The sequence below is a fragment of the Antechinus flavipes genome, chromosome 2 (genome assembly GCF_016432865.1).
Source record: "Antechinus flavipes isolate AdamAnt ecotype Samford, QLD, Australia chromosome 2, AdamAnt_v2, whole genome shotgun sequence".
NCBI classification, from domain to species: Eukaryota; Metazoa; Chordata; class Mammalia; order Dasyuromorphia; family Dasyuridae; genus Antechinus; species Antechinus flavipes.
The window spans coordinates 262,678,652-262,700,846 of record NC_067399.1 but is presented as its reverse complement, the minus strand read 5'-3'; the positions used below and the strand labels follow the sequence as shown (position 1 = coordinate 262,700,846).

At 32.7% G+C, this 22,195-nt stretch overlaps 1 protein-coding gene across 1 annotated transcript; it reads left to right on the top strand.

The window, feature by feature from the left end:
- Positions 1 to 5,449: 5,449 nt before the first annotated feature.
- On the top strand, positions 5,450 to 6,391 carry LOC127552517 (olfactory receptor 4L1-like). The gene has a single exon (XM_051983026.1). The coding sequence runs from the start codon at positions 5,450 to 5,452 to the stop codon at positions 6,389 to 6,391; it is 942 nt and encodes a 313-aa protein (XP_051838986.1).
- Positions 6,392 to 22,195: the final 15,804 nt, after the last annotated feature.

The window sequence follows — 22,195 nt, the reverse complement described above, 5'->3', positions numbered from 1 at the left end:
CTTGATGACCGGAATTGGTAGAGGGAGTTGTCACAATAGAATGACATCAATAAAATCATAGATACAAAGCAAAAATTTCAATATAATTTTTGGGATTGTGTTGCATCCATCCTAAATCATACAATCAAATCTATCAATTCAATTGGGAATAAAAAAAGAATTTAACTGTTCACTTTTCTACAAGACATTTTACTTTCTTCCCTCTTTTCTCCCTTTTCCAGGTCAACCCTCCTCTTCACCAAAACAATAGCAAAAGACAGCACCTCTTTTCTATGGTTGGGCAGCCAGGCTATTAGCATTTATTAAATGTCTCTTATGTGATTTTAAATAAATTATTCTGTTGCTAGTTAAACAGCACATTTTTGTGCAAATGATGGTCATACAGTTCTAAACCTTTGTCAGTTAAAAGCCATGGTAAAATCATGTATAGACTTTATCAGTGGCACAAACTGCTCTGTCATGTGCACAACTGTCTTTAGTGCTATTATTTTGTTATTATTGTTATTTTTGGACCAGATCTATATTTGAAGAGCATAGAAAATTCCTCATGTGAAACTTTCTCTAACAATGCAAATGGAACCAGTTTATGGTTTTAGAAAGTTTTCATGGGGCACTGAGAAGTTAAATGATATGTTAAGAGTTAATACATATCAGAAGCAAAGTTTGAATCCAAGAAGACTTTTAATTTGGCTCTTTACTCATTACAGAACATTTCCTTTTATTTTATTAATGTCAGTAATACAATTTTATGTGATTAATGGAGGCTATTTTCTTAAGGTTTGTTAAAATATATGAAAAAACAATCAGTTCATAAGATGTTAATTACAGTAAAAATAATTTCAACAATAGTCCCATAGAGAAAAGTGTATATCATACTTTCACATATGTACTTTCATTTTAAAAGTAAGCAGAATATTGAGTTTGAGGTTAGGAGGATGTGAATTCAAGCTTAGTGATTTTGGACAAGTTATTTTATCTCTTTTATTTTAATTTCTTCTGTACTGTTAGGATAACTACCACTCACTTCATAGTAGTACTGAGAAAATCAAATGACATATTATGTATAAAGTGCTTCGAAAACCTTAAAATGCTCATTAGTAGTAGTAATGGTTGTCATCAATGTAATAGTGTTGAAATCATCATTATTGTAGTAGTGGTAATTTTCTGTTGAGGCTTACAATTTGTGGAAATATTCTTGGAAATGATTATTTAATGTATCATTTAACAGTTAACATTTAGCCTCCATGGCACACAATCCCAGGATAGAAAGTTTTATATTTCCTCCTTTCAGTCATATGGAAAGAGAGTTTTAGGATTGAGCCAAGAGGGCTATTCTTTTTCCTTTTTAGGGAAAAAAAGAAAATTCAACATCTATATAACTATATGCCATCACATCTTACCTTGGAGACCTGGGAAAACTACTCTTTGTCAATACCTAAAATATTATTATTCTTTAAATTGGAGATATACTTTTATTTTTTTTAAGATATTTTATTTTATTTTATAATAACTTTATATTGACAGAATCCATACCAGGGTAATTTTTTTTACAACATTATCCCTTGCACTCGCTTCTGTTCCGATTTTTCCCCTTCCTCCCTCCACCCCCTCCCCTAGATGGCAAGCAGTCCTATATATGTTAGATATGCTGCAGTATATCCTAGATACAATATATGTTTGCAGAACTGAACAGTGGAGATCCACTTTTAAACCTAGAAAAACAAAAAAAAGAAACTAGTAAGTGATTATCTTTAAGGATGAATTTCTTGCAAGAGTCTATCCTTTTTTCCCTTTCAACTTTTCTGTTGGGTTTTGGTAGCATCATACATCTGAATGAAATTTCAAAAAAATTGTGATGACTATTTCTAAATATTTAGATCTTGTACATCATAGACACAAATATCTTTGGGATTTGTTTTTTCATTTTTGTTTCATTAGATATAATTTTACATTTATTCTTCTCTTTTTAAAGAATAATTTTCAAAAAGAAAAACCAATACCTACTTCTTAAATAAGAATGTCACTTTATTTCTGCAGCCTGATTTCTAAGTTAAATTTCTACTAAAAAAAAAGATTTTCTTTTAAATACTATTGCTTTTATACAATAAAATTTCCTTAAAGACAAGGACCATGCAATTTTGGCATCCAGTACACAAGGACTATGCAGCAAATTCTAAAAGTAACTGTTATAATGATGATCACATTATCCCTCATCTCCCACGGTTTATGCTCTTTGAGATATCTTTTATCACATAGAAATTTCTATATGATATTAATTCTTATGCTCAGATTTTAATATAATTCAATAGAATTTTTCTATCACTCATTTTTCATTTATTTATTTATTTTATTGAAGTTTGTTTTATTTTTGTTTTCAAAAGATATGCAAGGATAATTTTTCAACATTGACCCTTGCAAAACCTTGTGTTCCAATTTATTCCCTATTCTCCACGCCCCTTCTGTTAACTGCAATATAGGCATACATATTTGTACAATTATCTTGCTACACAAGAAAAATCACTTTAAAAAGGAAAAAAAATGAGAAAGAAAATAAAATTCAAGGGGCAGCTAGGTGGTGCAGTGGATAGAGCACCAGCCTTGAAGTCAGGAGGACCTGAGTTCAAATCTGGTCTCAGACACTTAACACTTTCTAGCTGTGTGACCCACTTAATCCCAATTACCTCAGCAAAAATAAAATAAAATTCAAACAAACTACAACAAAGAGAGTGAAAATGCTATGTTGTAATCCACTCTCAGTTTCCAAAACCCTCTCTCTGTGTGTAGATGGCTCTCATCATTGCAAGATCATTGGAACTGGCCTGAATCATCTCTTTGTTGAAAAGAGCTACCTCCATCAGAACTGATTGTCATATAATATTCTTGTTGTCATATCATTCATTTTTAAAATATTTTTATTGATGTATGTTAAAAATAACATCACGGTTTCAATCAATATCTCTTCTAGTTCCTATCTCAAAGAACTATTTCATTTAACAAACAGTATTTTTATTTATTTATTTTTATTACAGCTTTTTATTTACAAGATATATGCATTTTTTCAGCATTGACAATTGCAAAACCTTTTTTTCCAATTTTTCCTCTCCTTCTTCCCACCCCCTCCGCCAGATGGCAGGTAGACCAATACATGTTAAATATGTTAAAGTATATGTTAAATACAATATATGTATACGTATCCATACAGTTATTTTGCTGTGTGAGAAGAATCAGACTTTGAAATAATGTACAATTAACCTGTGAAGGAAATCAAAAATGCAACCAGACAAAAACAGAGATATTGGAAATGCTATGTAGTGATTCACATTCATTTCCCAGAGTTCTTTCACTGGGTGTGGTTGGTTCTATTCATTATTGAACAAATGGAACTGATTTGGTTCACCTCATTGAACAAACAGTATTTTTTAAAGAAAAAAAAAGAAATTGCTCTAACTAGTTAATCAAAAAGAATCAATTTTTTAAATAAAAGTATGAAAATGTCTTCAATGTACATCAATTCTATTACTAATTTTGAATCAAGTGAATTTTTACATATATTATGCATTTTGAAGCAGCAATAAAATGTAATTCATTTGAGAGGGAGCAGAGAGGTTGTAGAAAAATGAGAAGTCACTAACTGGCTTATCTTTGTCAAATTTTGGCTTATATATTTTGTGACAGAGAAGATTTTTGACATTCTAACATTATATTGCAGTGAAACTCTAAGTACATAGAAGCATTATGTTAGTTATTTTCTGAGTGCCACTTGGTAAGCATGTTTAATTTTTTCTAATTCTGTTTTCTCAAATATTTTTTATTTGGCAAAGATATTAGTAGAAATTACTTAAATTCTATACTTGATTTATATCAGTTATTCATTTTTTTCTCTTGAGTACATGGATCTAACTGTTATCCTTCTAAGAGATATGAACTTTATTCTTCTAAGAAATGATATAAACTCTATTTTAGTTGCAAGCCAAGTGAACAAGACAATACTGGGCACCTGATTTGTACTAAATCCCTTGTGTATATACTGACTTAATACCAAGGAAGGATGTTACTAAAGTGAAATACAACAAAAAATCATCTGTACTTTCATTTTGGTGAGTTAAATGTGTATAATTTTGCTTAGTAAAAAATTATTAGTTTCTGATGACTATGACCAGTGTGAAACAATTCCTAAGGCTCCATTTCCTTGTTTGTCATTGTATTAGATGGATCTTTGAGTTGCCTATCATATATAGAGCTATGATCCCTCAAATTAAAAGAAATTTACTTTAAAATATATAATTGTGATTTTTTATTAAGATGAGGGGTGAGAGAGAATCCAAAAATTGAGGAATTGATAAAATTTTGACAAAGAAATATAATGGCATATCTTCAAATAAATTTTGAAAAGAATAGTTTTAGATAAACATGAGCCCTTATATAATAATGACATTATAAAGATGAAAGTTTTTTTAAAGATTTAAAAAATCTATTGATCTAGATAGGCAACCATGACTTAAAGAAACTCAAATATTGAAATACTATAGTAGTAGTAGTAGTAGTAGTATTTGTAGTGTTGGTAGTAGTAGTAGTTGTAGTAACAGCATAGAAAAGCGTATAAGCATCAGAAATTTAATAAGAACTGAAAGTAATGTATAGTACAGCCCTGCTTAATTGTTTAAGTAATAGGAGATTTAGGTATTCAGGTACCTCTGGATTTGATAAATCTCTACTGTTGTGAACAAGAATTACCAAATGTTGTCTGAGTGATAATCACAGAAATATCCCTCATAGTGAAACAAATTTCTTTTGTTAGATGGGGAATGTCTTAGAGTCTTCTTGCTGAAGGAGGAAGACTAGCTCTGTCTTACAATTTAAAGTCAAAATAAATTAGTAATTGCAAGTGACTAGAGTAGAAGAATTACAGAAATGGCTTTTCTGATAAAAGAAGTAATTTTTACTTCAATTTGAAAAAAACTATTATTATAAATATGAGGATTTATAGTTATATGCTGTTTATTGTTTCATAACTAAACATGTATGTCCTATCTGAAATTAAAAATGTGTTTCATCTGCATCTTAAATTTAGATCAGTCATTGTAACTGAATTCACTAATCAATTGAAGATTTTAATTATTTGTCTATTAATATGCAAAATCAGTTAGTGACTAACACAGCATATAATTGGTTAGTGTCTGATCACTTTAAAGTATTAAAACCAAAGTGTAATGTGAATATATCAAATCATACAAAATGACATTTTCAGCATTTGTTTTAATTATTTCATATGTTCTAATTTCTAGTTTGGGGAAATGAATTAATTCAACATTTCTACTAATAATTAAGACTGATTTTTTTTCCCTACTTTCTTCAAAGCTATCTCTAGGAGACCAATGTCAACTTTATATATGTCCATATAAAGATCTGAATATCTTCAGAAAATTTTTGGAAGTTTGGAGCAGAATAAATGGATCTGAAGAATGACTCTTTGATATCTGATTTTGTCTTGTTAGGACTTACCAGTATTTGGGAACTTGAGATTTTCTTTTTTGTAGTCTTCTTTCTGGCCTATGCATCAATCATGACAGGAAACATTCTTATTATAATTATGGTGGTTTTTGACTCCCACCTCCACTCTACACCCATGTATTTCCTTCTGGCTAACCTTTCCTTTTTGGATATGACTATTTCTACCATTACTGTTCCTAAGATGATCACAGATTGCCTTAGTGAACAGAAAATTATTTCCTTATGGGGCTGCATGGCCCAAATGTTTTTCCTCCATTTCTTGGGGGGTAGCGAGATGACTCTCCTTATATTCATGGCAGTTGATCGTTATGTTGCAATATGTAAACCCCTCCATTACACAACTATCATGAGCCATCGAACACTGATTGGCTTTGTGTTGCTTTCCTGGGCTGTGGGTTTTGTACACACCATGAGCCAAATGGCCTTTACCATAAACCTGCCTTTTTGTGGCCCCAATGTGGTTGACAATGTTTTTTGTGATCTCCCTTTGGTGATCAAGCTTGCCTGCACTGACACCTATGTCCTGGACTTGCTTGTTATTGCTGACAGTGGCCTGCTCTCACTCATTTGTTTCATCCTCTTGTTTGTCTCCTACACTGTCATCTTGATCACTGTCCACCGCCGCTCTTCTGGTGGGCTCTCCAAGGCTATGTCAACTTTGTCTGCTCACATCACAGTAGTAACTCTATTCTTTGGGCCATGCATTTTTATATATGCCTCACCATTTAGTAGTTTTTCTGTGGACAAATTCCTCTCAGTGTTTTACTCAGTCATCACTCCTCTCCTGAACCCAATCATCTACACTTTGAGAAATCAGGAGATGAAGGCAGCTATGATAAGACTGCGGAACCGACATGTTGGCTCCAGACAGACTTTGTAGGTGAAGTTCGTGTTAACAATCATGTTAAATACAACTAAGATAAATCCTATTTCAGAAGGACCTATTGCTCTTCACAAATATATTAACTTTTTCACAAATATATAAACTTTTACTAATAAAGATAATGTATATTTATAATGTGGTCCATCATTGCTATCCTATGCCTGTATTTTAGGAGTATGGGTGTTTTTGTGTTTCTTTAAATCAAAGGACCAAATGATTGAACATTAATTTGCTTTTCCAATGATAAAATATACTGAAACTCAAGAAATATTTAGAAAGAAAAAAATTTATATGAACTTGAAGTTTCTTCCTTCCCTAAAATATTTTGATCCTCTAATATCATGAAATATCAAGGCATCACAATCTTATCAATCCTCCCTTATTGTGTGGTTGGATAAGCAACTGAATTTCTATGAACATCAATTTTCTTACATATAAAATGGGGATAATGAAAGCTAATAATAGTTTTTTTTTCTCACAGAGATGTTGTGTGTATTGAATGAAATAATATATGTAACACAGGTAAAACCCCCAAAAAACAAGTTTGGAATCACTCCACCAAATAGTACAAGTATATAAATGGAAAAATGGAAAGGTGCAATGGGTAATATGTACTTCCCTACAGAGTAAAAGTTCTGTAACTGCATATTGCATGGAATAAAAATAGCTAGCTTTTACATAGATTTTTAGGGTTGGAAAAATATCTTACACATATTTTTTACTTGACCTTCACAACAATTCTGAGATATTGGTACCATTGTTATCTACATTTTATAGATGAAAAAATTGAGATACGTAGAGCTTAAGTACTTTCCCATGATCACATAGATAGTAAATATCTTGAGTCTTGAGCTAAACATAGGTTTTTATTTCTCCAGCTCCAGTACTCTGTCTACTATACCATCTAGCTATACAGGAGAGAAAAGCTCTATTTTGAAGTATGAGCAGATCTCACAATGGGTAGTACCATGTCATGACCAGAAATCTCATATTTTTGTCATGAAATAAATACACACACATTTGTGTGTGCACAACATTCTTCTGATTGAAATAGAAACCTCTAAAATTAGCACTAGCTAATACAATCACCATATTGGTGAGAGCGGAACTATATTTTGTCATACTAATAATAAAAAAGAAAGTTTGTTTAACATGCACAAACCCTAAATAAAAATGAAGCTATGGTCATAAATAATGCTTTTATATATTAGTTTCATGGTCTATGGTTAATGCTTATAAGGAACATTTTATGGCAGGACAAAGCTTTTCCATGATGTGAAACTTACAGCCTAGGGATATGTCCAGGTGATAAGAATTTTTTAATAAGACAAATTTATCTTTTATTAGGGAGTTTAGCTTTGAGATAGGTAAAAAGGCTTAGCTATGGGTTTGAACACTGGCTGAGTGAAAATGCCCTTCAGTCTTTAGCATACATTGACTTTATTTATACCTTTATAAAGGAAGTAACCAGATAGAAATTATAAAAGATCTGTGCCTAGGTATTTTATAATTGTTTGCTAGAACTAATATCTGTAAATAATTCTATATACCACATCAAATTCTTTAAATCTTGATCTCTAAGGTTTTTTCCTAGATCTGAATTTATGATCATATCATAAGAAATTTTTTCTTTTTGTTTTATGGGTAATTGCTATGTATAACTAACTTTGGCTTTTAATAAAAGGTCATTTCCCCTATTTTGTTTTTTTTTTTTTTGTTTTCTAATGATTTTTTAAGATTAGGATGTTGTTATTCACTTGTTCAGTCATAACCAATTATGGATTACATCATGTCAATAAGTTTTCCTTGATAAAGATATAGGAGTGTCTTACCAATTCCTTCTCCACTGAATTAAGGCAAACAGAGATTAAGAGCATTATCCAGTATTATATAGCTAATAACTGTCTGAGGCTAGTCTTCCTAAAACCAGGTTAAGTGCTCTATCCATTGAGCTATCTAACTGCCTCCCCATGGGAAAAAAAAAATTGAAAAAAATATCCTTTACTAGAGCAATTTTTGAAAAGGCAAATTTGATTTTAATAAAGGAAAGAAAGCAACAATAAAATAAAAGTTAATTGATAGACTATTAATGAGAGAAACAAGAGGAGGCAGATATTCTGATACTTAGTGTAGTGAACATTAAAATAACTCATGTGGTTAATGGATGAAAAAAATAGCTCATTTAAAACATCAATTGAATAGTGAAGTGTCATCACCACCATTCCCCACATACATGACAATTGTCTGATCACACATATTTCCCAGGAAAAATGTTACAAAATAATCTGAGAAGGAAGGAATATTTGGATCATGCAAGGATCAGATCAGAAGATTGCAGTTAGCATCTCCATCAATAAATATGCATTAAGCATCTACCATGTTCCAGGCACTCTAATTAGTTCTGATGATATCAAGAAAGGCAAAAGACAGTTTATACTTTCAAGAATTAGACCAGATTTTTCCATTAGAATGTGAGATTCTTGAAAGTAACTCACATTCTAATGGAAAAGCCTGGTCTAATAGGAAAAGCTCAATGTCTTAGACAATATACTAGGTTAAGAAAGAAGTTACACCTAGAATCCCAAAATCAAAATCAGATTCCTAAATCAGAAGAAAGTAAGACTGTGCTCAGTTTGAGCTAAGAAATGATATAATATTAGAGGACTATTTAAAAAAGACTGATATTCCTCTCCTATTTTTAACTTTCCTCCAAATAAGTTTATAATACTAACTATTGATAAGATGAGTGATGCTATATTTGAAACTGTCTCTAGATTTTTGGTTTATTTGACAACTTTTTAAAATATATGTTGATACCAATCAAACTGGCAAAGTTATTTTATAGATATATAAAATGATAAAATTTATCTGGAAAAGGAAAAGCTCAAGAATATCAAGGAGATTAATTTTTAAAATGTAAAGGATTGTAGCATAGAAGTAACAGACCTAAAATTCTATTATAAAGCAACAGTCATTAAAAACACATGTTACTGACTAAGTAATAGTGTTGTAGGTCAGTGGAATAAATTAGATACATATGATCCAATAATAAACTGTAGTTGTGAAGTCTAGGCTAGCTCCCTGGAGGCCTCAGGAACAGCTGGAGTCAGGATAAGTAAAAGTCCTTGGTTTTTAAGGAGAGAAGTGAATAAGACAGACAAACTGCCAAAAGCTCACCACCAACCTCTTTTCTCCTGGTCCTGTTGCAAAGTGAAGTTCTCTTCCCTCTCTCACCCCACCCTCTAATCCTTACCTACAATTCTCTTAACCCCAGATATTGAGCCAGCATTAACTGTGAGAAGAGCAATTCCAAATATATGCTAATAGAGTCATTGTCAAATAGGTAATTAGCCTTAAGTGCTTGATTGTCTGATTCAAGTGCACCTATTCAGAGTTTCAGCCCTTTTCATCTAGTAATCTAATCTTTGATAAACTCCTGAGTCTTCTGAGATAAGAACACACTATTTGATAAAAATTGCTGAAAATAATGAAAAATGATATGTCACAAAGTTAGCATAGACCTTCATCTCACATTCTCCTACCAAAATAAGGTCAAAATGGATACATGATTTATGTGTAAAGGGTGATATTATAAGCACATTAGGAGAACAAGGGATAGTTTATCTATCAAATCTTTGGAGAAGGGAGAAATTTGTGACCAAAGAAGAACTGGAGAACATTATGAAATGAAAAAGGGATATTATTGATTATGCTAAGTTAAAAAGTTTTTGCATAAACAGAACCAATGCAATCAAGATTAGAAGGGAAGTAGAAAGCTGGGAAAAATTTTTACAATGAGTGTTTCTCATAAAGATCTTATTTCTAAAATATATAAAGAACTGCGTAGGGAGGCAGAGCCAAGATGGTGGAGAGAAGAAACATCTTTATCTGAGCTCTTCTTAGTTTTCCTCAGACCAACACCAAATTAAGCCTGTGAACTGGTTTTGGAGTGACAGAACCCACAGATATTTGGAGTGTAACATATTTCTAGAAGAAGATATTTTGGAAGAACTTCAGAAAAGGTATGTTTCAATCGGTCAGTTAGAGAGGCTGCTGAGCACAGATGCAGGGCAAGGAGCTCAGAGCAGAGACCCAGGGCTGTACAACATGCCACACAAAGGAATCTACTGGGAGGCTCTTAGACTACTCTGTCCTGGTTATGAGCCAGTGGATCAGAAGAGAATTTGTGAGACACCAAAGTAAATACAAAAGGCAAATAGTGAGTCTCTGAATCCCAGAAAAAATGTGGGATTTGGCTATCCCTACCTAGCACCAGAAGTTAGGTAGCAGCAGGCCCTAGGGCAACCTAAAGAAGCTGCCATCCCTTTGCCTTAAGAGCAGACCTCAATCTTTAAAAAAAAATAAGCAAAAAAGCAAAAAGAAATCTGACCATAGACAGCTTTTAAGGAGAAAGAGAAGAATAGACCTCAAACATTGAGAATCCTAAAGGCAAATCATCTTCAGATGAAGCCCCCAAAGGGTGATATGAGTTGGTTCCCATTTCATAAGATTATCTTGAAAGAAATCAAAAAGGACATTAAAAGAGAGTTAGAAAAAATGGGGAAATGAAAACTTGGCAAAAGAGTTTGGAAAATGAAAAACAAATTATCTGAAGAAAACTCTTTACAAAATAGATTTAATGAAATGCAAGAAGCAAATGATTTCTTATGAAATAGATTTGACAAAATTAAGAAAAGTATATAATTACTTACAAAATATATATGAAAAAGAAACCAATTCATTGAAAAGCAGAATTTATGAAATGGAAAAAAATGCAATGAACACAAACACCTCATTTAAAAGTACAATTGGCCAAATGCAAAAGGGGATAAAAAAGCTAACTGAAGAAAATAATTCATTAAAAATAGAATTGAACAAATGGAAGTGAATAATTCAATGAGACTTCAAGAATCAGGCAAAGAAAACCAAAAGAGCAAAAGAAAATAATAAAAGAAAATGTAAAATGTCTCCTTGAAAAAAAAACCCACCTGGAAAATAGATCTAGAAGACATAATCTAAGGATTACTGGACTTCCTGAAAACCATGATGAAAAAAGAGCCTAGAAATCACCTTTCAGGAAACCATCAAGGAAAACTTCCCTGATATCCTAGAACCAGAGGGTAAAATAGCCATTGAAAGAATTCAAAAATCACCTCCTGAAAGAGATCCCAAAATGAAAACCCCAAGGAACATTATAGCTAAATTTCAGAATCATCAAAATTAAGGAGAAAATATTACAAGAAAAAAAAATATTGAGGAGCCACAATCAGGATTACCCAGGACCCAGAAGTTTCTACTTTAAAGGAGTGCTGGACATGGAATCTGGTATCCTAAAAAGCAAATAAACTTGGATTGCAGGCTGGAATCAACTATTCAGCAAAATTGAGCATTATATTTCAGGGGAAAAGATGGACATTCAATGAAATAGGTGAATTTTATTTATTTCTGATGAAAAGACTAGAGATAAATAGAAAACTTGACCTTCAAATACAGAACTCAAAAGAAGCATAAAAAGGTAAAAAGAAAAGAAAACAATAGCTTTCTTTTAAAAGTTAAAAAGCTTTTATACCTTTATGGGAAGATGATATGTTTAACTTAACTCTGTTATGGGTATATTTAGAGGATGCAGGTAAAATTTGATTTTATTGTGAAGATATAAAAATAAACTAGAGGAGGAAAAGTGATTCTACTGGAAGAAGAAGCAGTATAGCATCCACATTCCTACAGGAGAAGTTAAAAGAGCTGCAGGAATAATTAGACAGCAAATCTATACTAGTGTGGAATCTCAGTCTTGCTTTCTTAGAACTAAATAAATCTAATCACAAAATAAATAAAATAGACATTAAGGAGGTAAACAGAATTCTAGAAAAGTTAGATATGATAGATGAATCTATCTAAGAAAATTGAATGTAGACAGAAAGGAATATACATTTTTTCTAGCCAGTACATGGAACCTACACAAAAACTGACAGTGTATTAGAGCATGAAAACCTCAAAATCTAATGCATAAAAGCAGGAATAGTAAATGCATTTTTTCAGATCATGATGCAATAAAAATTACATGCAATAAAAGGCCAGGGGGAAATAGATAAAAAATTAATTGGAAACAAAATAATCTAATACTAAGGAATGAGTGGGTGAAACAACAAATCCTAGACCCACTCAGTAATTTCATTCAAGAGAATGACAATAATGATATAACATACCAAATTTATGGGATGTGGCCAAAGTAGTTCTTGGAAGTTTTATATCTCTAGATGCTTACTTATATAAAATAGAGAAAGAGAAGACCAATGATTTTGGCTCACAATTTAAAAAAAACTAGAAAAAGATAAAATTAAAATCCCCAATTAAACACCAAATTTGAAATTCTGAAAATAAAAAGAGAGATTAATGAAATTTGTTGGAATCCTTACTAACTGCTAAGTAATTAGAGTTGATCTAATCTTACAAGAAGATGTTTTGGGCAGAACCTGAAACAAGGTACTAAGTAGAACTACCCATAATCCCTCTCTCTGGAAGGAGCATAAATAGGCCAATGGGCCAGTCGGAGAGTTCTTCAGAGAGGAAGACGCTACAAGTGGAGATTTCACGGGAATGACATGAAGATTGGAGCTGGCTGGAGGCTGAAGAAAGCAGAGGCAGAAGCAAAGGACAAAGCGGCAAGAGCTCTTGGAACCAAGCAGAGAGATAGGCCTCTAAGCTAACTGGGTTATATTGGAGATAATAAAAGATTTGAACTTTTATCACCTGGCTGCGTTTTGAGAAGAAGAAGCTCACCACATTTTGGCGCCCGAACAGGGACCGATTCAGATCCATCTGAACCAGATCACAACATTTTGGTGCCCTGAACGTGGGACAAACAGACCCCCTCAGTGGATTTCAGTGGAAAAGCTCCGATCCTGATTCAAGTGGAAAAGCTCCAATCCTGATTCAAGTGGAAAAGCTCCGATCCTGATTCAAGTGGAAAAGCTCCGATCCTGATTCAAGTGGAAAAGCCTCTGATCCTGATCCAGTGGAAAAGACTCTTCAACCCAGAAATTAGAGTGAGTACAACAAAGAAATTTTGTTAAAAGAGTTAAAGTAGAATTTCAGCTAAGATGGGACAGATATTTAGAAAACAGCCTGTTTCTGTTCAAGGAAAATGTTTAGAGAGCATTGTCAAAATTATGGAAAGCCAAGGTTTAATTATAAGTTTACAGCAAATCACTGAACTTTTACAAACTGTAAAGGACATATGTCCTTGTTTCTCTCTTGATAAGGAATTAGATCTAAATGAATGGAAATTGGTTGGAGAGGATCTTTGTCAATTCTATGATAAAAATGGGCCTAACTCAATAATTAATACATATAATGTAATACAATTGGCTATAAGAAGTTATTTAAGTGATAGAATGATGAAAAGGAAAGTACAGGAGGAAGTGCCAACTTTACTAGGTGAAAAGGAGGACAAATCAGATGAGAATGGAGTTAATTACAATTCTGAGTATGATACTTCCCAGAAGGAGGAATTAGGTGATTCCACATCTCATGACCCTCCCCCTGCAATTAACCCTTCATGTGTGGAACAAGGGGGAGGGAGAGAGACAGAAACACAGTCAGCTTCTCCTGTAAAGCAGAATTTGACAAGATTAGAAAAAGCATTAATTAAAGCAAAAAATGAAGGAGAAGATATGTCTGATTTTATAAATGCATATCCTGTGATTGAAGAGCTCAACTCCTCAGGTCAAAAAGAGAGAAAATACACTCCTTTTAATTTGGGAAAAATTAAAGATTTGAAAAAGGATTGCACTCTTTATGGGGCTACATCATCTTATGTGAAGATGTTACTGGATAATTTGTCTTATGAAATCTTAACCCCAAATGACTGGAAATCCATCACTAAAACATGTCTTGAACCGGGACAAAATTTATTGTGGCTTTTGGAGTTTCATGAATTATGTAGGATTCAAGCCCAACGCAATAGGCAAACAGGAGCTGATGAAGGTCAGTATGCAGAAAGTTCAGAACAGATTTATTATCCCATAATAGTGTATGAGCAAATTTCTAAGGCTGCAATAAAAGCTTGGAATTCTCTCCCTGGACAGGAAGATGGAAATAATGCTTTCACAAAAATAGAGCAAGGTCCCAATGAACCTTTTGCAGATTTTGTAGGACGTTTACAAACAGCTGTAATAAGAACCATTGGAGACAATGCAGCAACAGAAATAATGACTAAACATTTGGCTAAGGAAAATGCCAATGAGGTTTGCAAAAGAATTATATGGGGGCTAGACAAAGATGCTCCTTTAGAAGAAATCATAAGACGCTGTGCCACAGTGGGCACAAATGCTTATTATGCCCAGACTATGATGAACATGGAAAGACAAGGTCCTTCTTGGCAGAGGAATTCTAGAGAAACTCGTCGATGTTTTCAGTGCGGAAAAATTGGACATTTGAGAGCTCATTGTAGATATGGAGATAGAGTGAGAAGACAGGGTGAGAGAAAACCCAAAACCCCATGTCCAAAATGTAACCGAGGCTTTCACTGGGCCTCTAAATGTATATTGACCCAGAGGAATGAGAGGCAGGGCCCAGCTCTAAAGTATCAATCAAAGGACAGGTGGGGCATGATAGCAGTTGAGGTTACACCCAGAGAGACTTTAGAAATTCAGGATTCTGATGTCATCAACCAACAGAAAAGCAATCAGGATTACAGTTGGGAAGAATACAGGCCTTTTAAGACAACAAGACAATATCCAATGCAAACGACTCCAATGTAATTACCAGATGATGAGGAGAAATCCCAAATTTGGTAAATAGAAGGGAATTAGATTAACTGCTTGGGGAAGAGGATCTGCTTATATTTCCACAGATGGAGAAAGAATCAGATGGCTGACTATGAAACTGTTAAAAAGACTTTTAAAAGCTTCAGGAATCATTGGATTTCCTAACACAAGATGAAACTGTTTTACTTCTTGAAAAACCAGCAAGAATCATTGGGTTCCCTGAGATGAAAAATTGTTGATGAGACTTTTGCAGTACTTCAGGGCTTACAGGAACTATTGGATTCCTGGCACATGAACTAATGGACAATGGAATCCTATTGGACTGTTTCTAGGACTTATGGACATGTGTAAATTTTTAGGTTGATTCATGTTGTTACATTACTACTAGCCTGTGTTATATTGCTATGTACTTATGTAAATTATGTATAATGCCTCCCATATTGATGGATTTATGTATACCATGTATATCTGTTACAAAGTTCTGGCCCATATTGATGGATTTATGTGTACCCCCTCAGAAACCCCCTATGTTTTAAAACAAAAGAAAGGGGGAGATGTTGGAATCCTTACTAACTGCTAAGTAATTAGAGTTGATCTAATCTTACAAGAAGATGTTTTGGGCAGAACCTGAAACAAGGTACTAAGTAGAACTACCCATAATCCCTCTCTCTGGAAGGAGCATAAATAGGCCAATGGGCCAGTCGGAGAGTTCTTCAGAGAGGAAGACGCTACAAGTGGAGATTTCACGGGAATGACATGAAGATTGGAGCTGGCTGGAGGCTGAAGAAAGCAGAGGCAGAAGCAAAGGACAAAGCGGCAAGAGCTCTTGGAACCAAGCAGAGAGATAGGCCTCTAAGCTAACTGGGTTATATTGGAGATAATAAAAGATTTGAACTTTTATCACCTGGCTGCGTTTTGAGAAGAAGAAGCTCACCACATTTTGGCGCCCGAACAGGGACCGATTCAGATCCATCTGAACCAGATCACAACAGAAATTGAAAGTAAGAAAACTATTGAATTAATAAACAAAAATAAGAGTTAGTTTTATGAAAGAAAACTAACAAAATGGATAAAACTTTAGTTCATTTGATTAGAAAAAGGAAGGAAGAAAATCAAATTGTTGCTATCAAAAATGAAAAGGGAGAACTTTGCACCAATGAAGAGGAAATTAGAACAATAATTAGGAGTTATTTTGCCCAACTATGTGTCAATAAATCTGATAATCTAAGTGAAATGGAGGAATATCTACAAAAATATAGATTGCCCAGATTAATAGAAGAGAAAATAAATTACTTAGTTTTATTTTTGAAAAAGAAATAGAATAAGCTATTAAGCAACTGCCTATGAAAAAATCGTACTAAACATTTAAAGGACAATTAATTCCAATACTATGCAAAGTATTTGAAAAAATAGAGAAAGAAGGAGTCCCATCAAATTCCTTTTATGACACAGATATGGTGCTATTACCAAAACCAGATAGTATCAAAAGAGAGAAAGAAAATTGTAGACCAATTTTCCTAATGAATAAAGGTACAAAAATCTTAAATAAAATATTAGCAAAGAATCATTAGCAAAGCAAGTCATTCCCAAGGTAATACACTATCACCAAGTAGGATTTATACCAGAAATGCAGAGCTGATTCAATATTAGAAAAAACTATTAGCATAATTTACTATATCAATAACAAAACTAACAAAAATCATATGATTATCTCAATAGATGTAGCAAAAGCATTTGACAAAATCCCCAAACCTATTCCTGTTAAAAACACTGGAGAATGTAAGAATAAATGAAGTTTTCCTTAAAATGATCAGTAGCATCTATTTAAAACCCTCAGCAAGCATCATATGTAATGGGGACAAACTAGAATCATTCCACATAAGATTAAGGTTGAAACATGGTTACATTACTATTCTCTATTGTATTAGAAATGTTAGTTTTGGCAAGAAGAGAAGAAAAAGAGATTAAAGGAATTAGAGGAGGTAATGAGGAAAATAAATTATTAATCTTTGCAGATGATGTGATGGTATATTTAGAGAACCATAGAAAGTCAACTGAAAAGCTACTAGAAACAATTTTTAGCAAAGTTGTAGGCTGTAAAATAATTCCACAGAAATCATCAGCATTTTTTCTTTCATCATTTAAAAAATGATGAAAAGGCTGGTTTTAGAAAAGCCTGGAAGTATTTATATGAACTGATGCTTAGTGAAGCAGACAGATGCAGGAAAACCTTGTACACAGTTACAGCAAGATTGCCTGATGATCAACTATCATAGACTGGATTTTTCTCAGCAATTCACTGATCCAAAACAATTCCAATAAACTTTGGGTAGCAAATGACTTCTGTATCCAGAGAGAGAGCTATTGAGACAAAATTTGGATCAACACACTATTTTCAACTTTTTTTTCTTTCTTGTGAGTTGTGAAAAATATGTAAATGATGAATGTACATGTATAATCTATAAAATTAAAACAATAATTGAAAAATAAATTATACATTGAATTCTGAATTTCTAGTGTATCATTCCTCTGCACACTTATTATCATTCATTTATCATAGTCATGAATATTTACTTCATTGATATAGATCTTGACATTTAAAAAATTATTTTCCTTCATATTAATATAGGCATAATAATAGCTAGCATTTATATAATGCTTTACAGTTTGTAAAGCCCATCACATATGTAGTTTTATCTGATCCTCATAATATCCCTATGAGATAGGTACTATTTTTTCCCCTCTTTTTATGTATGAGAAAACTGAAGTAGAAAGAGGTTGTGATTTTTCCAGGGTCATGCAACTAATATTATTTAAGGAAAGATTTAAACTCATTCCTTCTTAATTCTAGGCTATCACTCTATTCATTATGCCACCTATTTGTCAATGTAAACTATTGAACTAGTTCTAATTTTACTCTGAATCGGTTCATTAAAGTCTTTTGAAGTTCCTTTAAATTTTTCATGTTTATCATTTCTTATGGTGCAATCATATTTCATCATATTTATATGTCAAGTTTTGTTCAATCATTCTTCAGTTGAAGGACATTTTGTCATTTCCAGTTTTTATAACACAATGTGTGGTTATATGAATGAGTCCTTTCCTTATTTTTTCTTTCTCTCTTTGGAGTATATAATGGTAAATGAAATGGAGGGACAAATTATGGTTTAATGATACTTAAAATAAAATTTTAAAATGGTTTTCAGAATAGTCTGAGAAATTAACAATTCTGCCAATAGAAGACTGGTATATCTGCTCTCTCAGATCTCCTTCAAAAAGTTCCATTTCCAAGTTTTAGATTTTTGCCATTTTTCTGACTTATTTTTTCAAGCTGATTATAACTTACTCTCACTCAAGTAGTTATATGATTCAGCCATAGTGCCATAGTGCACACTATAAAATTTTCCCTTACCTCCTCCTCTAGAGGACAAGTAGTTCAATATATGTTACTTCTCTAATCTAATCCTAGTTCTTTCCTTATTCTTTTTTCTTTTCCTGCCCAGAGTAGAACTTAATGGCTGGAAAACTTTCTAAATCTGTTGGAGAGAAGATGCTAGTGAAAGATTTGACTTTATGGGTATCCATTCTATTTTTTTCTCAAGTCAAACAAGACTTTCCTTTATACAGATGGGTGGTACTAAGAATAGCTAGGGGGCACAGTGGATAGAGCACAAGCCCCAAAATCAGGAGGATCTGAGTTCAAATCTGGCCTTAGATACTTAATACTTCCTAGCTGTGTGACCCTGGGTAAGTCATTTAATCATAATTGCTTCAGAAAAAAAAGTAGGTGGTACATTAAAATGTTATCTCTACAATCTAGAAAACCTAAACTGAAATGATCCCAGAAATGAACTAACCATTTGAATCTTAGAAATTTACTTAATCACTCAATTTGGCTTCAGTTTTCTTTTCTGTCACATAGGAATAATAATACTTATCTCACAGAATTTTTGAGAGAACCAAATGAGATATCAGTAAAGTATTTTGTAAATATTAAAGTACTTCATAAAATGTATCTATTATTAAATGTTATGCCAGCCTAAATGCTTGCATGGTAGTGGGGTACATTTTTATCCTTTTGTGTAGAGATCCAGAAATGAGTCAATTTCTATGTATGGGGGGAAATCCTGGGATTAGGGACAAACAAAAGAAAAAAGATTCTGATTTTCCTAAACGAATTCTTGGGAAGAGATTTAAGCCAAAGACAGATTTTATGCAAGCCCCCCCACACACATTCACCCCTATTCTTTTAAACTCTGATTTGTCCTTGATTGTGTTATATAGATGAAACTTTCCTTGAGCAAATTCTGACAGATAATATACCTATCTCTTAGGTGAAATTTCCATTCACTTTAATGACCAAACAACAAATACCTCTCTTGAAGACTAGGGAAAACCATGGCTCTCTAATGATTCCCATGAGAATTTTCTCTTCAGATTTCTATGCTCATTATTATCTAAAGGTGTTTCTAATTTTTTACTGCCTGTTTGGGAGATGATATATATCTCTCTTCCTGAAGCCTCAGGAAACACATCATCTTCATTGTGTCTCTGTCTCATTGGAGAGCTTTCTCCTTGATGTCTTCATCTAGGGGTGGTAGGTTGAATGGCTAATATTATGTCATGCATGGATTTTTGTATTATAGCCATGTAACATTTTTATATAGACTTGGTAACTGAATAGAAAAGATGGATTTTTATCAATAAAGGATAGTGAAGACACATTCATCCTCATTTTAATTAGATAACTATTTATATGTCCTATTGAATTAAGAAAACCAAAGTTTAGTCATTTTTCTTCTGGATAAAAGAGTTTCATTTACATTCTATTCTATAAATATTTATTAACTATCAGATTCTATTCAATTTCTCAATCATGGGGGATACATACAAAAACTTGAAGAAATTTGAATAAGATCGATTAACATACTCCCTCCTCTCCTAAATCTATGACTCTAGTGGGTTTTGTAGCTACTTTAAGCAATTATACCAACAATGGGTGACATATGGTAAGGGGTGTTTTATGGTTTGTATAGAATTTGATATGCATTGTAAATGAAATAAATGATTCAAACCAAGTAATGTATATAAAAAACCTTGCAAGTTGTAATAGTATTATATGCCTGTAAATGACTATTCTAATAGTACCTTCTATTTGATGCATGATTGTAAAGAATGTAAATTCACTATTTTGTTATTGAGTATAATAACAACAGTGAAGGAGGTATTGCATCTACCATTCTAATTGTACAGTTGAGGAAGTAAATTGTGAGAAGTTAAGTGTTTTGCTTATGATCAAACAGATTGGAACTCAATTCTCTTCTGTCTCTAAATCTTTCACTCTTCAGAGCTGCTTCTCATGCACACATAAATATTGATTAGTGTAGAAGGCTAAATGTGATAAGAACAAAGTAGAGAACATAAAAGCAAGCAGGATGTGACCAGTTTTAGTAGGGTTGATGAGAGAAGGCTTAATGAAATAAGAATCGCTAGAGTTGATGAGTGGAAGTGATGAATAAGGATTTTCTATGCATGGCAGAAACCTGTGCCATTATGTTTACATAATAAGTTGAGATGAAAAAACACACAGTTATTCTGTTTTGTAACACTGGGAACATAAATCACCCTAAAACAAGACTAAAGAGACTATATTTTATTCTATTGTCAATAGGAAACCACTGATGAGTTTTGAGATGGGGACTAACCTTTTACTTAAGAATATAATTTTGCCAGCTGTGTAAAGAATAAATTACAACATGGATCTTTAAGGCCTGTGGATTTTTTTTTCTAAAAATATGTTTTGATAATGTTATTTTAATGTAATTGGTTTCTTTTGAAAGCAATTTATTTTATTTAATGTATATGAGAAGTTCATAGATTCCCCTCAGCTGCCAAAATGATCCGTGACACACACCAGAAAAACAAAAGAAAAGAAAAGAAAAAATTCTGTATAAGAGATGAGACTGGAAGCAAATAAATCTCTTTAGAGGCAGTAAAAAGTCCAATTCAGTCTCTCTTTCAAACCGTCCAATAAACATCAAGGTGAAAAATGATGAGAGCCTGAACTAAGTTATTATCTCTGTGAAAGAAGAATAGAGGAAAAATTTAAGTAATATTGTAGAAGTAGATCTAGAAGTACTTAGTAATTCTCTGGCACTGACAAGGGAGAGAAAGGGAGAAAAGAGTCCAAAATAACTCTACTTTTCCAGGTTGGGTGATTAAGATAAGTTGGAGAAGAGGCAGGTTTAGGAGGGAAGAAAACAGTGAGAAAAAACATTTGATGTTCACCAATCTCATTTAATCTCTTGCATTTATTCTTTTTCATAAGTCATCCTCCATATTTGATTTCTCCTTCCTTCCAACTTACTATATTGATTACTAGTATCATTTTCTCAGTCAAACAGAATTATATATTCAGTCACACAGAAATATATATATATGTATATATATATATATATATATATATATATATATATTATATATATATATATATATTCTGGAAAACAATTATTTTTTATTTATTAAACCTTCTCCCTTCTCCCACTCATATCTAATCAGTGGCCAAATGCTTTCAGTATTACTTCTAAAATATCCCACGAATCTATTTCCAACTATGGTTTACATAGCTTCTAAAGAGATCTTCCTAAAGCTCTCACTAGACCTTATTCCTCCATTACTTAAATACCTTTTAAAGCCTTCCTTTTACACTTAAAATAAAACAAAAATTTATTAGTTTAGTATTCAAATCTCTTCATAATAATAATAGTAAAGCACCATATGCATGTTTATTATTATTATTTTTGATCCTTAAAATGATTTCATGATGTAAGTTAATTATTCCCTTTGTATGGATGAGTCAACAGATTAAAACAATTAAATGACTTGCCCAGGATAACACAGTTAGTAAACATCTGAGAAATAATTTGAACTTCAGTCTTTTGGACTCCAATACCAGGTCTTCCTTCCTTCCTTCCTTCCTTCCTTCCTTCCTTCCTTCCTTCCTTCCTTCCTTCCTTCCTTCCTTCCTTCCTTC

Excerpts from the sequence above, each read along its gene's own strand:
- LOC127552517 (XM_051983026.1), top strand. The coding sequence starts at position 5,450 with ATGGATCTGAAGAATGACTCTTTGATATCTGATTTTGTCTTGTTAGGA.